Source organism: Caenorhabditis elegans, chromosome X (assembly GCF_000002985.6).
Source record: "Caenorhabditis elegans chromosome X".
NCBI lineage: Eukaryota > Metazoa > Nematoda > Chromadorea > Rhabditida > Rhabditidae > Caenorhabditis > Caenorhabditis elegans.
In genome coordinates, this window is record NC_003284.9 from 10,322,014 (window position 1) to 10,341,489 (window position 19,476).

The 19,476-nt window shown below is 34.9% G+C and overlaps 5 protein-coding genes and 1 non-coding gene across 9 annotated transcripts; 2 read left to right on the forward strand and 4 right to left on the reverse strand.

Annotated features, from left to right (window-relative positions):
- Positions 1-2,149: 2,149 nt before the first annotated feature.
- On the reverse strand, positions 2,150-5,443 carry acl-5 (Phospholipid/glycerol acyltransferase domain-containing protein; the record flags this gene model as incomplete). Of its 2 annotated transcripts, NM_001047817.4 has the most annotated exons (8): positions 2,150-2,561; positions 2,889-3,264; positions 3,316-3,615; positions 4,190-4,330; positions 4,375-4,484; positions 4,533-4,651; positions 4,700-4,814; positions 5,329-5,443. In NM_001047817.4, the coding sequence occupies 8 exons, from the start codon at positions 5,440-5,442 to the stop codon at positions 2,298-2,300; spliced, it is 1,539 nt and encodes a 512-aa protein (NP_001041282.1). The 2 variants fall into 2 exon arrangements, with proteins under 2 accessions (NP_001041282.1, NP_001041283.1); NM_001047818.4 differs by lacking the exon at positions 5,329-5,443 and having other exon boundaries at positions 2,298-2,561; positions 4,700-4,757.
- Positions 5,444-8,533: 3,090 nt separating this feature from the next.
- R07E3.4 (ADP/ATP translocase) lies at positions 8,534-9,887 on the reverse strand. The gene is made up of 6 exons (NM_077332.7): positions 9,735-9,887; positions 9,588-9,665; positions 9,392-9,539; positions 9,166-9,343; positions 8,862-9,119; positions 8,534-8,813 (listed from the first exon to the last, which is right to left on the reverse strand). The coding sequence occupies exons 1-6, from the start codon at positions 9,858-9,860 to the stop codon at positions 8,705-8,707; spliced, it is 897 nt and encodes a 298-aa protein (NP_509733.1). The 5' UTR covers positions 9,861-9,887; the 3' UTR covers positions 8,534-8,704.
- Positions 9,888-11,844: 1,957 nt separating this feature from the next.
- On the reverse strand, positions 11,845-16,187 carry cut-5 (Cuticlin-5; the record flags this gene model as incomplete). 2 transcript variants are annotated; one of them, NM_001270170.4, is made up of 10 exons in its annotated part: positions 11,847-12,147; positions 12,442-12,527; positions 12,575-12,674; positions 12,799-12,958; positions 13,008-13,123; positions 13,216-13,330; positions 13,425-13,567; positions 15,610-15,768; positions 15,817-15,891; positions 16,138-16,187. In NM_001270170.4, the coding sequence occupies 10 exons, from the start codon at positions 16,174-16,176 to the stop codon at positions 12,001-12,003; spliced, it is 1,140 nt and encodes a 379-aa protein (NP_001257099.1). In that variant the 3' UTR covers positions 11,847-12,000. The 2 variants fall into 2 exon arrangements, with proteins under 2 accessions (NP_001257100.1, NP_001257099.1); NM_001270171.3 differs by having other exon boundaries at positions 11,845-12,147; positions 15,610-15,891; positions 16,138-16,176.
- Positions 13,288-13,425, forward strand: R07E3.9. Its single transcript, NR_071962.1, has one exon. It is a non-coding gene; the product is annotated as an Unclassified non-coding RNA R07E3.9 (non-coding RNA).
- idpa-3 (Glycine Rich Secreted Protein) lies at positions 14,425-15,155 on the forward strand. Its single transcript, NM_077334.5, has 3 exons — positions 14,425-14,508; positions 14,553-14,687; positions 14,743-15,155. Exons 1-3 carry the CDS (start codon positions 14,430-14,432, stop codon positions 15,024-15,026), a joined length of 498 nt encoding a protein of 165 aa, NP_509735.2. The 5' UTR covers positions 14,425-14,429; the 3' UTR covers positions 15,027-15,155.
- A 1,016-nt stretch (positions 16,188-17,203) lies between the features above and the next one.
- On the reverse strand, positions 17,204-19,148 carry R07E3.1 (the record flags this gene model as incomplete). Of its 2 annotated transcripts, NM_001047815.6 has the most annotated exons (8): positions 17,204-17,537; positions 17,629-17,705; positions 17,861-18,039; positions 18,118-18,603; positions 18,651-18,746; positions 18,794-18,859; positions 18,907-19,008; positions 19,061-19,148. In NM_001047815.6, the coding sequence occupies 8 exons, from the start codon at positions 19,081-19,083 to the stop codon at positions 17,358-17,360; spliced, it is 1,209 nt and encodes a 402-aa protein (NP_001041280.1). The 2 variants fall into 2 exon arrangements, with proteins under 2 accessions (NP_001041280.1, NP_001041281.1); NM_001047816.5 differs by lacking the exons at positions 18,907-19,008; positions 19,061-19,148 and having other exon boundaries at positions 17,358-17,537; positions 18,794-18,822.
- Between the last annotated feature and the right edge of the window lie 328 nt (positions 19,149-19,476).

A 19,476-nucleotide genomic window follows, 5' to 3' on the forward strand; every position in this document is an offset into this window, starting at 1 on the left:
TTAGGAATTTAAAAAAATTGAAAAGAAAATTGAATATGTTTGTAGGTGGACTAACATGCTTTTGTAGTAGATTCAATTTCAAAGTTGCAATAATTGATATGACCTATTAAAAATATTGAAGATTTGTTGAAGCCATAGAAGAGACAGAGCAATAATCTGAAACAAATTGCATTGAATGTAGTTATTGTCTATTTTGAATTCGTTTTCTCTGAATGCAAGGGAGTGAATTCATGCAAAGTGGGGGGTTCAACTTAACCCCTCGGTGTAAGTTAGCATACACCCATGCACTGCAGTGAAAAAATGTTGTTGCGCATTCAATTATTTTTTCCCTGCATTTTCCAACACTTTTCAGGTAGGGGTCGGAATGAACATTCGTCTGGTGATATGTAACAAAAAAACGACCACCCTGCTTATTTATGAATTTTTTTTAAACGTTTGCTTAGATCAAAATTAAATTGATAATAAACCTACATAAGAAAAAAGCGATAATGATTATATGTGATCAATCTACAATTTTTTTCATCCTGAACTTTTAAAAAATATATCTTGGACACTGTGAGCTTAATTCGCATAATTTCGGCTACTTGTTACAAAATTAGAATTGTTTATTAGTCGGCCTTTAAAAAAAACGTGGAGAATAGTCAGTTTTGTTTTTTTATACCTAATTAGTATTTCAGCATTACACAATATCAAGTTTTTTGTGACGCGCAACGTGGCCGCCGATGTTAAGAAAACTTTTCTTCCAACCAAATGTCTCACCTATCAATATCTTCAAATGATTAAACGGCTCTTGACCCTGGAAACGGAGATGACTCTTCCGGCTTTTTCGAATCACCGACTTTGACCGAGTAGTTCCATGCTGGGCTTGAACCAAAATCATCCCAGTTATCGAAACTAAAATATGACGCTGGGAGAAGACCCATGTAGTAGTCGATAAAACATTTAGTCGCTCCGATGTTTCCGTAAGGCGTTGAAGAATTGGACATTCGCGTGCTGGAGTTTCATAAACAGTTTTCTTTTCAGCTGAATCACATCCAACGGATTTATAATATGCAATAGTTGAAGACATATGTTGGAATTGTTTTATCTCTTCGGAGAACAATATATTACTGAAAAAATTCCAGGATAAATTGAATTGGATATGCGTTGAAATAGGTTGCTATAAGGTTTGACCATAATTTTTTAATACTTCAAATTATTTTAAAGAAATCGAACTTACACCATATCAAGTGGTGTCGGTAAATGCTCATCGATTTGCTCTTGACATCGATTCATTAAATCTTCTTCTTGGCTCAATTCAAAGTTTCTAATAGATTTTCTGGAGTATTCACAATATGTATTCAAAAGCTCACAGCTTGCAGAATCAAATGCGGCATCTTTTGTTTCACTGTGAAGAAGAAGAGTCCACACAACTTGTGGCGCCTCAGTACATAGAAAAACAAAAAAGGTATCTAAAGATTCAGCCATTTTAATTTAAAAGAAAATGCATGTAGGGTTGAAAATTATTTTTTGTTCACAAGAGACAAAACTGTACCCAACTGGTCAAATTGAATGCATCGATCATTCAATTCGCACGTTTATGGGCTCAGGGCCCCCGCGCGTAAATGTCAGAGCAATAAAAATTTGCTAACGCTCTGGGAAAGTTGTCGAACTGCGACTGTTTTTATTTTTAATTGATATGGAGGTAATGACTGCTCTCCAGTCATTGTTCACCAAAATCTTAACAAAAAATGAACACTAACGGAAACTTACAACAATTTTCTAAACAACCGAACAGTTTCGTTGATTTTTAGTAGTTTCACTTCCTACTTCTTATGTACGTTGTTTTAGATTACGCGGCCAGAGAGGGTGCGGAATGCTCACCAAGTCCAGAGATTGGCGCACGTTTTCTAATTTTTCATAAAATCACAAAATTACTAATCAATTGGTTAGGTTACCATTTACAAGTATGAATACTTCAACATCAGTAAAAACTGACTATTTTATAACAGTGAGTTATCCGTGATTGAAATTTGAAATAATCTAAAATTTGAAATAATCTAAAAGATAATCTAAAAATAAAGCCTATGAATCATATTGAGACTTTCATGAAACGATTCGATAGAATCTCGAAAGGGTTCATCTAAATTTACACGTTCTAGTTTGCGATTTTATTAAAAATAAATCAAGTATTCGTATTCGAAAATGGCATTTTCATTTGGCAAATGGAACCGTTCAAACGTAAACAATCAATAAAAGATCTGATACAAAAAATTGGCTAGTTTTGTACATCAAAAAACTAAAAAAAAAATACTCGTTTAGTCAGACTTAATGTGCTCGTCAGCGTCGTGGTCACCAATTTTAAATTTTGGTTTCAACGATGAGATCTTTCGGATCATTTCTTCTTCGTCGTCTTGCTCGTCAATTTGCTTGAGCAATTCATCTCGCTCTTCTTCAGAGATTCCTTGCATGATGTTTAAAATGTCGCTGCTTTTTTCTTCCAACATGGCGTTCAGAGTAGTTGTCCGAGCTAATCGTTCAAAATACAGTTTTTGCTGGAGTGTCACAAGCTTACTCGACACCTGAAATACACATTTTGGCAGACTGAATTAGGAGTTTTTAAAGATTATTCAACGATTATGTGTAAAACATAAACACTTCAAGCGTTTATATCTACAAGATCACAGTTATCTTAAAGGTAGAAGGAGAAAAACATATTTTGATAATGAATAGTTAACCATGTACATAGTACAGGGGCTATTGAAAACGTATTCAAACAATTTTTGCAAAGCTTTGTGGACTGAAAAAATTTTAGAGCTTATTACTTGAAAGAACAAGCTAAATTTGAAAAAAATCAGATCGTATTAAAAAATTTCACACTCAATTTTTCAGAATACCAAATAACTTACCCTTTCTCTCTTCAATGCTCCATCCCATTCCAAGTCGATTAGGCCTCCTTTCTTCGCAATCGCTCTTTTCACTCTTTTTGCAAACGAGATAGAATCTTCGTTTTCACCTCTGGTCATTGCTGGTAAGTACCATACGTCGCAGATAATTGCCCATGATGTCATCATACTCCACAGATATCTACCATACGACTGGGCACTGCTGTTCCAGAAAGCATCAGTAAGTCGAGTATCGTACTTAACTGCGATGGGATAAATTGTTGATCCAATTTCGAATGATCCTTTCTTGAACATCATTACGGATGTGTTATTGATACAAGTTCCTTCGGGAAAGATAATGATTGGGAGCTTGTTCTCATCGTTCACGTGTTCTCGCATTCTGGAATTGAATTTTCAGAAGTTTATTCTACTTAATAATTCATTCACTTACCTGTCCATTACTTTTGCTCTATCTCCAGCTTCTCCTCTCTCAAACCAAATGTGATGTTCTGAACGGCTGAGGGTAGTTTGCAAAAACCCAAGGAATCCAGCTTGCTTCTGACCAATCATAGCGTAGCAATTATCACACGAAAGGACCATCACGTCAATGGGGGAAGTGTGATTGGCAACACAGATTCCACCTTTGTTAGCACGATTTTCTTTGTCGTGGAAACGAATGACACTGGAGAATGCTCGGGAGTAAATTCTCATGCACATGAGCATGCATCTTCTGTTCAGGAACTTACGCACTCTGAAAAATAAAACATATTACTATTTTTTCTACAAGTTGACTGCCAATTTTTGTCGAAAAAACTATGCGGAACATATTCTGGACTTAGTGAGCATTCCGCATCGATTATTTTACTGTATATTTCTTTCGAAACAAATAATCGTAAAGTTTAAAAACAAACTTAAATTAGCCCATCGTATCAAAAAAAAAAAGATAAACATTTAAGCATTCTGATATATAAAATAATTCATTTACAATCGATACCAACTGTTGCCGCTGGTATTCGTGACAGTTCAATGCACGTTTTTTTTATTTGGAATGGTTTTATGACACTTTGCAAAAAAGCTTTTAAAATAATATTTATTTGTTACGTTTCATAGTGAGACAATTTGGACCAACCTCAACCGAAATGAACACACATTACAGTGATCTTTAAATGTTAGATAACGTATTTAATTTAAAAAAAGGGGTTTTCTCTATTCCCAGTTTATATTTTTTGAAAAATGCGTGTTATTTGATTCTGTAATCTGGAACGTTAGGTCAGACTATTGTCATTACAAAATTTCATCACTGAATTTATATTTTTAATTCTTACTTTGCATTTGGAACTAATCCGATGATGGAAGTTGAAACAATCATGAGCACAATAGCAATACCAAAAAGTGCAATCCTGCAGGGAACCAATACGTAGTATCGAAACATGAATCCGGCGATCCATAGCAATGTTAGTTGCCAGCTGAAAAAAAAAACGTAAATTTTATTATCTGAATTGTATTTTACTTGAAAAAATGAAATGAGTATTTGGTACGACTCAATAAATTCCATGACGGAAGCTGTGCTGCTGAAAATCTGTTGGTTACTTGATCCTCGATGACTGCTTCCATGCCAGCCTGCAATTTCATTTACTCAAAACCCCGAAGGTTTTATCTTTAACTAACCGTAATGAAATCAAGAGTGTCATCAACAAGTACACTGACAGTTGTTTGTTTTGCTTCCGGTACATTGGTCTCATGCAATTTCGCGTCGATGATGTCAGATTTCTCGCGATTTATGATACCTGAAATCCTGATTTCAATTGATTTTATATTTATAAATTTGAATAAACCGAGATCTGACGCAGATGATGATCGCCTTGGTTTCTTGTGTTGAAAATCTTCGGGCATATCTTCTTCGACGGAACCTTCTTCCTCCTCATATTGCTCGTTCAGAGTAGCTCCCCACTGTAAATTTCTTGTGTTATCAGTAGAAAAAATTGTTACATAATGTATCGATGAATCTTTGGTTTTCGCTCAATAATCAAAAAATTCAATTTGCATTTTAGTACTGTCTCATACAATAAATCAAAATAAATGTATATGATAATTATTATAAAAATAATGTTTTTTTTTAATTATAAACATAAATTATTGAAAAATGAAGATTTTTTTCAATATTGAACATTTTCAGATTACCACTTTTCTTCTCATTATTTACTCAAACAAATTTTTAACCTTATTTTATATAAATAAAATGATTAAGTAATATGAAACCGATTTTTGAAACCTGAATTTGAAACTTAAAGTATACATATTATATTTCTAAATTTCTAAAAAACTGAAATTAGCTTAGTATAAACAACTAAATATTTCTGAGGGTTAATTACACTTTTTTTAAAATCAAAGCAACTGAAAGTTTATTTCTTTTTTGGTTAGAAATTTCAATCCTCACGATATTTAAATTTTAAGAAAAACATACCTCAAAGATATAAACCAAAGTGTTGACATAATACTCGCGAAGTCCGAGAGTTTTTCCAGTGACCGCCAAGAAAATAAGTAATAAAATGAGAAACCAAAACACGAGGAAAATCATCCTAAAATTCAATTGGAAAAAAAACGGCAAAAACGAGGGAAAACCGAAATCTTAGCGGGCGATGTAGGACAAGACAAAAAAGAGAGAAATGGACAGCGAGAAGAAGAAGTGATGGGACGTAAACACCGGTTGATAAGTACCTGACATTTTATTTTCGTTGGGATATCATTCATCAAACTTGACAAGAAAAATTTATAATTATTATTCTTAATCTATTTTTTTTTATTTTCCGCCGAAGAAACGGCAACATTTAAACTCGGAATGATTGCGGAATTTGACAAAAAAGTTTTCTGATAAAAAGACCGCGAACCAATTCAATAATCACAATTCGAATATTATCTAGTTGAAAACTGTCCACAGCACAAAATCGATAGGTTAGTAGTGCGGGTAACAAAGCGGTCGAAAGGGTAGTAGTAACGGGAGGAAAAGAGGCAAGACGCGCGATAATAAGAGACAAGCGGGCCACTGAGTACAGGGTACACGGCACTACATCGTACTTTGATCTTTGTTTTCTCACGATTTATTGTGTTTTTGTGATCATCTTGAAACAGGTGCCTGTTTTTTTTCTCGAATTATCTTTATTAATTACTAGAATTGCATCTAACTATACTAATTTGTTTAAATTAAGCGAATACTTCCTTCCTCTACTATACATCAAAATACACAACTCAAATTTGAAGTAATGACGTTTTATGCACTGCAATCTCACCAATTCGGTGAAAAACCGTATAATTACTAATTCGATTTTTAGCCGCTGCTAATTGCCACACATCCTCAATCGCAAGTTAATTGATTTTTTAGCTCTTTTTCACTTCAATTGTCTTTCACGAGTACATATAATTTTATTTTAATTTGGTATGCTTTTATCCTGAACACACTGTTTCATATAATTATTTCAAAAAAATTTCTACATAGATATGCAAATTTTACAAAAGTATCAAAATATGTTTTGAATTTTGAATTTTATTTTCCATTATCCATGAAAATGTTAATACTGGTGTAGATAGTTGTTTAAATTTATGACAACAGTTATTTTTCTTCATAATGAAAGCATTCTCAAATGTGCTAAAAATGAAATTTGAAATTTCATCTAAATTTCGGTATTTTTTCTGCCTTCTTCCTATATTAAAACCGGAAAGAGCATAAACCTCCGTTTTGCGTGTCGCAAAACCACCGTTCGAAAACTGGGCGCACACTTTTGTCTCTAACTTTGCTGTTCCTGCATATTTTTTGATTTTCTTTTTTTCAGAACATGCAAAAATATTTGCTCTATCTTATTATCTGAATGGTTATGTAATTTGTTCATGTCTTTTAGAAGAAAAGTTGAGTAAAACACCAAAAAAACGCGTTTTTCGCGTGTCGTGTCGCTTTTTTTGCACAGTGTTGAAGGTGATGGTACAAAACATTTTTGATATGGTAGCTGTATGTTTGGGATTGTTAAAATTTTTTAGTTTTTTCAATTTGATTAACTGCGAGCAAGGTTATAGTAATTTGGAATTTATAGCTGAAATAGCTCTACATTTTGAAAATCGTATGGAAAACATGTTTATCGTTAACATTTCTGTTAGGTTTTTGACATCCATATGCAAATTTAGACGTAGATTTTGTTTTTCAAAACAGTTTAATACATATCTACCTCGAAACATGTGAAAAAGTCGAAAATTTGCAAATTTTGGAAAAATTTTTAAATATAATAGGAAAAAAATAATGTTAGCAGCGTTGCCTTGGTTCGACCCCCACAGAGTGTTATTTTTTTTCTTTTTTGTTTTTGAAGAGGTATTCGATTAGGAGTTGATGCTAAGGTACTGTAGGGGTACTGTAGGTGGTATACGGTAGGGTTACTGTAGTTTTTTATCCAAAAGCGTCCTTCTCATAACTTTGCCGTCGTTTGAGCTATTCTGATTCTGATAAAAAATAATGAAACCTTGAAGACTTCTTAGGCGAGAGAGAAACAATTTTTTGACATTCGAGTCATACATCACAGAGATAGTCGACCGAGAAGAAAGTTACTGACTTTTTTTGATTTTTTATTTTTCAACTTTGGGCGTTTGTAAATTGGTTTGTTTAAGATTAATTTTAATTCTGTTTTTTTTAATAGACTCGGAATTTGACTCTAAATTCGAAAATGTAAAGTTCAAAAAATTTTAGTGGAAATTTTTTCCAGCTTTAAAAATGAAAAAGTTATGACAAAAACAAAAATTAAAAAAAAAACGAAAATTTCATCTCCTCACCAAAGTAAATATCTTTTATGTTTTTACATTTTCTGAGAGAAAATAGTTTATTCTATCAAATTAGAATTTTAGAAATTAGAAAATTAGAAAATTAGAATTTTTGAACTTGAAAAAACTCCTTGGCATATTTCTCTCTTTTAGAAACTTTGGAATCTCAGCGCCGAAGGCGATAAATAATTATTCAAAATTTTAAATGTGAAACAACTCCTTAGAACATTTCATCAATCTCAGAAAAAGTTCAAATCAGCGCCGAAGGCGCTAAATAAGTCTTCAAAGTTTTAAATTAGAAACAACTCCTCAGTATGTTTCTTACTTTTAGAAACTTTGAAAATTCAGCGCCGAAGGCGCTGATAACTCATAAGAGTTTTTGAATTTAAAACAACTGCTTAGAATATTTTTCTAATCATAGAGAAAATTCAACTCAGCGCCGAAGGCGCTAAATAATTTTAAAGAATATTTCAATGTGAAACAACTCCTTAGAATGTTTCTTTAATCTTAGAGAAACTGAAAACTCAGCGCCGGAGCCGCTAAATAATTCTTCATAATTTTAAGTTAGAAACAAATCCTTAGAATATATTCTGAATTTCAAGGTGAACACACTTAACCCCAACACATGTTTGAGGCGAAGCCGAGAACCTGCGCCAGCTACCTTGCTGATACCTTAGAGCGAACTAACCCTATCCCCACTCCCGAAGGGATAGCGCACGTTGTGCGCTAGTCGTTTTGAAAAATTATATTCAAAGTTTTAAAAACATGCAACATCACCACAAATTTCTCAAAAATGGCAATTTTCTAACTTCATATTTAATCAAAACATTAATTGAAAATTAAAAAAAATAAAAATCAGTTGCATTCATTTTGGTTTATTGTAATTTTATTCAGACAAAATCTTTACTGACACTATTCCACCTTTCAATGAATTCCATTATTTAACGCAACAACCAAACAACTTTATGAAAATAATTGATTTTAAATCGTAATGACGTTCATAAACCAGATTAGAAGTGCGAAAATTTATTATTGTAACCATTTTACATGTACTTTGAGAACTCGTAGTAGAAAGTGATGATCAAAGCTCCACCTGTAGACCGGAGCGAATTTGTCAGGGCACCGCGATAAAATCCATTGATACCATCTTTTCTGAAATTCAGAAAATAAAATTAAATCGGGAGTTTTTGAACAACGTACTTATAAAGCGTTTTCCAGCAGTCTTTTGTACTCGTATATTGTTTAATTTGTTTACCCGATTGCATCATCATACTGCGTCGTACTGTATCCAAAGGATAGCATACCATTCCGCTTGTTGTTATTGAGATTTGAGCAATAGCCCAGCATGCAGCGAAATTTAAGGATTTTGGATCTTCTACACTTGTTCTGATACTGTCGAAGATTCCAAAGAAAATTGCTCGAGAAGCTATCACAAACTGAAGAGCTGATGATAATCCTCTGAAATAAACCAAAATAATAATGTTTTAACTTTTTGAACACTCACTTATACCACGAGGCAACTCCTTCGCTGGCTTTAATTTTCTTAAGGCAGTCTACCATTCCTTTGTATTTTCTGGATCCATCTTTTTTGACGTCTAACGCCAGTCTGGTTCTTGCAAAGTCAAATGGATAAAGCATGAATAAAGTAGTTGCTCCACCAAGACCACCCGAAACAAATGTACCTAAAAATTTTCAAAATCAGTAAATTGATAGGACCCATGTTGACTCACCAGCCAAAAATTTTCCAAAACTTTCATTCCGATCAACATTTTTCAATAGTGTATTTCTGTAAATGTCACGGAAAGCAAAATTGAGAGTATGGTTTGGTAGACATCTAGCAACACCCGCTCCATTTCCTCTCCACAGTGCCATTGCACCCTGTAACTTAGAAATAATGATGGTTTGTTAGAGCTGAATTGACCATACCTGTTCCAGTCTGATTTTGGAAATACAATCCCGAATGCCATTGTACTCAGCCATGGCAAACTCGCTTTGTCTTTGAAGCTGAAAATTTGAAAAATGAATTTATTTTTTTTTGTATTTCAACAAGCCTCTCTATTGTAAATTCCATACCTGAAGAACGAGCTTGACACGATCAAATGGTGCTGTAGTAGTCTTGCTAATTGCAGCTGCGGCACTTCCAGCCAAACATTTTTTGCTTGTCTCCAGAACATCGAGTGTGGCAGACGTCGAAGCCATTCCGCTAGGCGGATGACGAGCGGTGAGCTGCAAAATGTTTGAGTGATATACATTCAAAAGCGTACCACTACTAAAAGTGGGAAACAATTGCGTCATAAATGACAAAAAAAGAAAAGTCAAGCCTGCGAATGAACTTGATTTAAAAATGCGGCAATGGTATGATAGGCAGTCAATGGTGAAAGACAAGAAAAATGGCGACGATTGATAACGTACTATCGAGGAAATGCGTTTTTGCGATGATCACCCCACCAGCTGTTGGGTAAAGTGTCTTCTCTTCCGATGATACAAATTTCCGCTTTAGTGTTCAGAGCGTCACGTGGTGAAACCTACATGAATTTAAGAAAAGAAATAGAATTCAAAAAACCGAACGCGTGTGAACTATAAATATTTTCAGTTTTTTAGCCGATCAAAACCTATCAAAACACACCACACACCATCAGGCATTGCTATTTCTTCTTTAATGTCAAACTATTATCAAGGATGATGAAATCTCAGTGATGACTAACAAAGACAACGAGGCGAAAAAGAACGGTTTTGCGCAGACACTTTGCAAGAAAGCATAGGAAAGAAAGAGGAGAGCGGTGCAGAATGGTGGGGTGAGGAGGTCGCTTTCGACGAGGAAACACCCCACGAACCGAGCACGTGAATGGCAGCTGAATTGGGACGGATTGCAAGAGAGAAGAAATTAGAGCGGATGCGGGGGTTGAGAAGTTCGTTGTAACAGAGCTTTATCTCAATTTTAATTATCTTCTTCTTAATGTTATTAAATTTTTGTGAACATGAAAGTTGGTAATTTTATTCTCCAAATCACACAAAAAAGTTGTTGAAAATTAGTGTAAAACCACATTTTCTGAAAATTTAAGTTGTGTTTGAAAAGTATGGTAGAAAAACCTAGAACATTAAAAACTGTTCTCAACTAACTAAAATGTTACCAATAATCTTATCGTACATTACGTCCACAAAAACATATAATGTTTCTACACAATAGTGAAGTTCATGGCTCATCACTTTGACCAAATAAGTTATCTAAATAACTACTCTCTAAAATTAATTAGGCTAAACTAGCAATGTTTGTGGGCTACCGAATTATTGCAACCTTAACACCAACCTCCACCAAAGCACGACAGATTTTCCTTTTGGATACCAGCTATTAATTGTTCAAATTATACCTAAATGTTAATAGAAACTTACTGTTTTTCTATCCATATCGATTGATTTAAGTTAAAAAATAAGACGATTTTTAAAAATATGATGAAAGAATTTAGGGGATTTGGCTTTTAGTGACGAGCTAACCCACTCAAACGTTTCTGATGTTGCTTACCCGGATACTGTACGTTTATATTCAAATTCATCACAATAGAATAACTTCCGTGTGAAACTGTGATCACAATGGCCTAATGGAATCACCATTTTGTCACGTTTCGGGAAATTCCGGAAGTAAACAGATTGACATATCCCAACAAGGATTGTCGATCTTTGAATAAGGAAATACCCTAGATTTTAATGACACCTTTTATACTAAACTGGCAATGGGGTGATTTTTAAAATAACATTTAGCCACTGTGTAGTGTAGTGTTAGCGATGTAGCCAGTTGTCTCCCATTTGCGAGGACATTTATTTTCGATCCTCGGAAACTATAGTGGCACCTATACGACCATGAAGTTTTCACGTGTTACTTCACGTGCACAAAATTGAAATTAATGGAGAAGAAAGAGCAGTGTTTCTTAGATTAGTCTACCAAAAACATATTCAGATAAGCTTATCAAATTTCAACGAAATTGTTAACGATCTGAACATTTTGAAGTCCGACATGCAGTGATAAAATCAAATAATCAAGCTTGATGACAACTCCATGACAAAATAAACATTATTTTGGAAACTGGTTTCAATTATTTGATTACTTCTGCGCACGTTTCAATGATATTTACCACGTTTTCAATGACATCTAAACTTGTATGAAAAGAAGAAGAAAAAAAAGAAAGGATAAAATAAACCAAAGATTTATCTAAAAATAATACAGTAAACGAAGCGAGTCTCAAAGACTCAAAGATGAGTCTCAAAGAAGTAGCATTGCACTTATATTAGAAGTTATTAAACGTAGAATAGTGTGAATAAATAAAATAAGTGATTATAACGGAAATTATAACATTGTTGACTTGGTCTTCTCAAGTTTTGGGGACGTTCGAAAACAGCACACATGCACGATAGAAACCAAGGAGATTATAAACAAGAACGCGTTGAGGAAAACGAGAAGTGTTGTCCCAATAGCTGTCATGCAAAGTTCGCTCTGAAAAATTTTAATTAGCTAAAAGGTAAATTGTTTTACTAAAACACGTGCTTCAACGGTGTCTCGCACTGCCGCAAGCATGTTGCCATTTAAATAATTATGTTCTCATTATGAAACTCGCTGTTTTTGTATCAATTATCAGTTTCTGTTGCCAAATCTGAGGGAAAAAACAATAAAATTTGATAACGACTCGGATATATTTTAGGTAACTCCCATAACACCTATAAGGCTATCCAAATTTTCCTAGTTGATAATGAAGTTTTTTTTTTAAATATTGTTCTGAATCAATCTTACAATTCTCATATCAAAATTCCTTTGCAACCAATTCAGCGAGATGATGTCATCGTTGGGGATGATGTAATCGCTTATTATCTCAGAGTCTGAAAATATTCTCATCTTAACTCTATTAAAACCATTTCTGAAGAACCTTCATATTCAATATGAGCAGCTATTGCAGTAATATTATCGTCGGGAGCTGGTAGTGTGTTGGATCTTCTTCTTCTCGGTGGATCTGGGCATGATGGCACCTGAACAGTTAACTTTTCACTTTAATCTTTCAAAAGTTATAGTTTGTATGCTGTTCTATGGTTTGGTTTCAGTGGTTTTCTTACTTCCTTGTACGTTTTTGGTTTCCCGTCTTTTCAAACTTACATCACAATAGTCAAGACCAGGCTCTTTGACTGTGATCGAAATTTGACAATCAAAATACATGTTATCTCTATCGGCATATTTGTATACGTGGGCTTCCCTTCCCGCCATCAGGTCTGTGGGATACTCAAGATTTGTGAGGAGGTATTTGTCGAGAGCGCATCTGAAATATAGAGATTGAGCTTATTGGACTCTATTCATTGATATCACACCCTTTGTCGTTTAAAAGCTGTACTCTTTGACCGTTTCCATCATCAACGAAACACGAGTGAACAAGCATACAGAACGTGTTTTCGTGCTCCGTGTCGCATGTCCATTTGTGATATACCTAAAAACCGGGTGATTGAAATTGGTTTCTTTTTGATCTATGATTGTTGTAGTGTGCTTTTGTTTGTATTTATCAGCATCTCTAGAACTGACCATCTGACCGACAGTTGCAAAATAAACAGGTGGGCCAGTTGGCGATCCATCCAACACCTCATATTTACAGACTGGCATGTTAAGCTGCTTTGAGTGCATTGTAGGTGGAGGCATACTAAACAAAATCAAATTATGCATTCATTAAAAAAAAATTTGAAAATGAAAGGAATATGTATCAATTACAAAAACATTAAACATTAACAACTCACGAAATCTGAATCACTTTTTGAATTCGACGCTCCATTTCCATGTAAAAACATTGCACCTTGAACACGCGATCGTTTTTTGTAAGGAATTCTGGATTGAAGGCCACGACTACATTTGTTGAGAGAAAGAGACCGCGAGGCGATGTCTGAAATGTTTTTATATTATTTTTGGTGCTTTTTTTTAATTTTTCAACGCCTATCACAACAAGAAGCAACGTAATGTACTTATTGTGTAATATTAGAAACTTGTGAATTATATCCCCGCCATTTTAAAAATTAAACGTGATACGCATTTTTTCTCGTTAAGCTTAGGAATTGTTAGCTTAGGAACAAAAGGAACAAAAGAATTGTTAGCTTAGGAACAAAAGCATTCCACACGTTTTTATTTCATAAGTTAAACAATTAATTTTTAAAATATATGTAATACACAAGTACCTAATATCATTATTATTGTGCATAGGAATACGCCATAGATTCAGTGATTGAAGATAAGATCCTAAGATCCTATGCAGTCTGTCTTTGATGAAAAAATTTGTTTAAGAAAGCTGAAGAATGTATTAAAACTACAAGACAAGTTTTCGGGAAACTAGAACACTCGCAAAAAATCTTTCAGCTAACACCTCCATAACCGGAGCTTAAATTCCGGTACTAACAGTTCGCCCGTCAAAAAGTTGTCCACATATCAGTTTTTCATCAGTTCCCTCCACATTTTCCCCGATTGCAATTGATATGTTGATAAATAACAGTGGAAGCCTACCTCTCACTCTCTCCCTCTATATTCTGCCGGATCGTTTGCTCAACAATGTCCGGTTCTTTATGATCGACCGCCCCGCTAAGACCGTTCGTGAGCCGGCTCTTCTCACCGATTATATAAGCCGAGCATTTGATAAGATGCCATCATCAATTCATCTCATTTTCCTATTTTCACAGTTTGACAATTATTATTTGTGGTTGTTGTTTAGTCTTGATGAACACTTCTAGGTATGAATGTATAGTTTAAAAATTTAGATGCGTCGTTCTGTTCTCATTCTCTCAACTTGCGCTCTCATTGCTCTCGGTCAAGACTGGGGAGGAGGTGGTGGATACGGTAAGCTTCAAACTGTGTTGTATTATATTTTCTCAAAATTCCAGGAGGCGGCGGTGACATGGGAGGATATGGTGGTGGAGGATACGGTGGAGGTGGTGATATGGGAGGAGGATATGGTGGCGGAGGTGACATGGGAGGAGGCGGCTATGGAGGTGGCGGAGACATGGGAGGAGGATACGGTAAGTAAACTTGCATATTTTGGTCTTGTTCTTTGCTTAAAATGTTTTATTACAGGAGGAGGTGGTGACGGCGGATATGGTGGCTACGGAGGTGGCGGATACGGAGGAGGTGGTGATATGGGAGGCGGCTACGGAATGGGAGGAGGAGGCGGTGGAGATGGTGGATACGGAGGTGGTGGCTATGGAGGCAACATGGGAGGAGGAAACATGGGAGGTGGTGGTGGATACGGATCCTACCAAGGAGGACCACAACAACCAATGGGAGGACAGCAAGGAGGTTATGGTGGACAACCTTACGGAGGTGGCGGACAAGGAGGATGGCCACCAATGCCAAACTAAACAATGTCGTCTACTTGATGATTTATCCTAATTATCTTATTTAACTTCCTAACTATTTCCACTATGTATTGTAAATTCCACGCTTTCATTTCATGTTTGTGAATTTTGTGAATAAACAGCTTTGTTATTTCTAAAATGTGAAAGCTCAATGAATAAAATTAAATTTGCATTATACTTTTAATGGATTCTCTTAAAATTCCTATGGGCACTTATGGGTAGGAGATATCCCCAAAATGTTTTTGCTCGATTTTCTCTGGATCTCCAATTTTTTTCCGAATTTTATTTTCATAACACATATTTTGTTTTTAAGTATATTGAAGATTTTTTTGTTTATTTATACATAGACAATATGGAGGACAAAAAATTTTCAATGCTTCTAGTCAACTTGATAAAACTTTACAGTGAAACAATCTTTTTAAACTTGAAAAATAGGAACAAATGTGTAAATTTTTAAAGTAAAATTTTTTAAAGTATCTGTATTTTTCCGATTCTCTAATAAATTTCTATTGGGATCGGACATCAAGATAACCCACTGTTCGAAACATGACCACCAGGAACCGGAAATCCACTCGAATTCACTTACCGAATGTCTTTTTTCAATTGCGCACTGATCGAATGTCAGCCGTAAGCTACTGTTTTTTGCAGAATCAGTTTTCGATGCAAAACTTCGACAATCAGGGTTATCCAAATGGTTTTGCACAAAAGCCAGCCCGTGGAAAGTTGTTCGAGTATCGAATTTTACCTTAATAATGAAGTTTCCAACACAAGAGCATGAATGATAAATGTTTACCTCAAAAAAATCATCTCCACATTCTACAGAGGGATCGCCAACAATTGCATTGTCTATTTCACCCCGGACGGCTTGCTGAAAAAATGTTTTGAATAAATGCTAAGAATTATATAATTATGTTTTTACAAAAAAAAAAGAAATTTTGAAATGCCAACCTTTTTCAATAAAAAATTCCCATTCAAGTCAAAGTTTAGAAATATGGTTGAATATTGAAAAAAAAACATGGGTTGTTACTTTAATATTACGAGGATATATTCCTTACAGGAGATTTAGAAACAAAAAAAAATAGTTTCATCTATCAAATTAGTTGATAAAACTCACCAAAAGAATTATTGCAAATACCGCAAGAATAAAATTCATGAACAAAATCTGGAAAAATACAAAATTAAAAAAAAGCATAGTTTAATCACATAATAATAAATCTAGTAAGAACACCATCACCAAAAAGAAAACAGAACAAATGATGAGAAAACACCTATAAATCTGATGAATTGGCTTCGGTTACGACTACTAGATGACTTCCTATAATGTCCATCATCTACTATCCTTTCTCAAAAGCGTTTGTGGTAGTGGCCTTTTGATGAGAAGAGAACATCAAGTTAGTCAACCAAGCTTTGTATGCTCTTGAAAAGGGAAACAAGGGAGAAAAGAACAACGGATGAAGTTGAGACAAGGAATCCAGTCGGTGAGTGAACAAGGCATATTATTCTCGAAATATGCATAGATATGCATCAAAACCATTCAATTCTATTTATTCCTTCCCCTTCCATTTACCAGGCGCTATCGCGTCAATCTCTGAGAAAGTGCCTCAACTGCCCCGATAGTCTTGACGAACGGAAATAGGAAACTGTTATGAAATTGATTGGATGAAATAATTTCTGCGTTTTTTAAAAGTAATCCATCGACATCGAGTACGTCGTATGTATATGTTTCACTAAATTTGAATGAAATGCCAAGGGTTATTTAGTATTCCAAATCTACAGAATCTGAAAGTTTGTGCGGATATTCCACAAACTCAATCATTGATAAAAAACAAAATTACTTGATAAAACACAAAATTACATCAGGGTTACAGAGAACATCAGTGAGATGTGGCGTGTAGGAACCGTCTGCATAACTAACCCATTAAGACTAAAGCAGTTGTCAATAAAGTACTATTAAAATTCTGGCTCCGATACATAGTCATTAATCCCTCGGCTATTTTAAAACTTATAGCACCACAGGTATCTAAGAACTAAAATTCGGTTGAATTCATAGCCAATACAATAATTCAGCTGAAACCCCAGTTGAGAGTCTAACATTGTATCGAGTTTGATGTGCCAAGTTTCGCATAATGGATGCGTTAGAGCATTTTTTTTTCTAGCACCTTTTTTCCAGTTACAGTAAATTGTAATATGGCAACTGAAGAAGATTCATCATAAGAGAAAAACGCAAGAAAAAAACGCGATCAGAGTAAAAGGGAATTTTGCGAGAAAACGAATTTTCAGATACAAACAACACTCAAAAACTAACAAGGGAAATGTTAAGAATTAAACCACAAATTAAGCAAGAATTCCAATTGGCTCGTCTTCAATTCCGCACGCATTGATACCACGTGCAAAGTAGATGTAACCATGTTCAACTCCCCAAGTGTTTCCCCAACTGTTCTTCACAATCCAGTATTTTTCACCAGTCTTGCTTGTTCCGTAACCAGTGATGAGAAGTGCATGCAGTCCGATTACCTATCAAGTTGCATACTGATTAGTAAATTCTATAGAATGAAAAATTGTATAATATTCTGATAAGAAAAAAGACAAAGAAAAAGTAGTATACCTCGTTCTTGCATGCATATTCGGATGGTGTGAAAACTCCTCCTTTGTATGCTCTCATAGGCTGAATAACCGCCATTCCTGGAATATTGTTTTTTTTTCAGATATTATTATGGACATCTACATTATGTGTGCAGAAAAAAAAATATTACAAGTCCTTTTTTTTTTTTAATTTTTGACTTACTTATTCTATCACAGACATAAAAAATACGAAAACACGCAATTATCTATCTTACCAATATTCACAGGCCCGAAATTCACTAGCCAGTTAATGATAGAATCCTCGTCATGATGAAGGAAGTAAGCTGCCTTAATTCTGGTTGTATTCCAGTGATCGTTGACTGCACAACCATTTTGGCGATGAGCTACATATGGAAGATCGACTGCATTTGCAAGTCCATTGCGATGAATGTATCTGAAAAATTGATTATTGGAACTCAAGAATTATCTCATAAATTTTGGCTCTCGTACTCTCTTAATTTTCAATACAAACCTGAATGCCTTGTCCTCGTCTCCTCCGTCGCATGCGTTATCAACCAAGTCGCAATCAAGAAGGGTCTGCTCCGACAAGTTTCTCTTCTCACCGTGTGCGATAGCCCATGCTGCCTCGACAGTGGCGGTAGAAGCGAAGGCCCAGCAACTTCCACACTGACCTTGTGCCTTGACAGGGGTGATAACATTTTTGTCTCTCCAGTCGAAAAAGTCTGGGAATGGGGAGCTGCTTTCTCCCTTCTTCGCTGTCAAGGATTCTGGAATTGGCTCGATGAATTCAGCCTCTTTGTGGAGTCTTTTGTAGAACGATTTTGGTAGAAGGGTCTTCTCGAATTCCTCATCTGTCCAGTCCGACATGTCGTTGTGACCATATTCAGCTGATCCATGTTCATTTTGGATGTTCCAATTGGCAATGTTTTCATCGGTGTTGTAATATGCATTTAATCGTTTCAATGACTCTTGACTGGTGGCATAGCTTTTGTCGAATCTGAAATGATACTAGTTTTAAATTAAAACTATTCAGGGTATTCTTACTTCTCGGTGTAAGCAATGTACTCTTTGGCAATATTTTGAATCCCTCTTTCGTTGGTATGTGCTCTACGACTCACTTTTTCCGCTTGAAGTTTTGTACTATAATCAATCCTAATTAATACGTTACAAACCTGTGAGGAACTTACAACAGAGGCACAACAAAAATAATAAACATTAGCCAAATGGTAAAAAGTACCAAGTGTCTTTTCTGTCTGTAACAAGAAAAATTATTGATTATAACATTTTTGAAAAAGCTTACAGATTGAATCGTTTTTGTTCTCTGCATGCATGTTCTGAGCAATGATTTCCTGCAAGAGGATGATGTTCTACATGGCTAATTGGAGCTTTTTCGTCTTCTGGCCTGCAATCAAACAATTTTATGAAATTGATATTTGAAAAAATCAAAAACTCACTTAAACAGAGAGATTGCAACCATTGTCAAGCGAGCGAGCAAGGAAAACTGGCAACTCAGTTATCAGTAATTTGTGTCTCTTCATTATCAATGAATCTAAAATGATTATATGGGTCATGAAGAGACGAAGCTCGGGCATAGAACAACTTGTGTTAGTTTTTTCTGGAACATTTTGTTTCTGTCATCTTATGATTGTTGTAAATATTGAACAAAAACATCAAAACTAGTGAGAAGAAATCATAATTGAAAAAAATACAATTATTTTTCACCTATAAAAATATTCGAATAGTTTTGTTGAGAATTGCTGAATATCATGATAAGTTTTATGGAAAATTGAGTAATTTTTTAAATTTCAAATCAAAGAGCGGGGACTTGCGCCCCATTTAGAGATATCCAGAGCACTGTCGCATATTCAGA

Coding starts and splice junctions, on each gene's coding strand:
- R07E3.4 (NM_077332.7), bottom strand. CDS start 9,860: ATGGCTTCGACGTCTGCCACACTCGATGTTCTGGAGACAAGCAAAAAA. Junction 9,666..9,734: donor GTGTCAAGCTCGTTCTTCAG/GTATGGAATTTA, acceptor TCAAATTTTCAG/CTTCAAAGACAAAGCGAGTT. Junction 9,540..9,587: donor CCAAAATCAGACTGGAACAG/GTATGGTCAATT, acceptor TCTAAGTTACAG/GGTGCAATGGCACTGTGGAG.
- idpa-3 (NM_077334.5), top strand. CDS start 14,430: ATGCGTCGTTCTGTTCTCATTCTCTCAACTTGCGCTCTCATTGCTCTC. Junction 14,509..14,552: donor GGGAGGAGGTGGTGGATACG/GTAAGCTTCAAA, acceptor TCAAAATTCCAG/GAGGCGGCGGTGACATGGGA. Junction 14,688..14,742: donor AGACATGGGAGGAGGATACG/GTAAGTAAACTT, acceptor GTTTTATTACAG/GAGGAGGTGGTGACGGCGGA.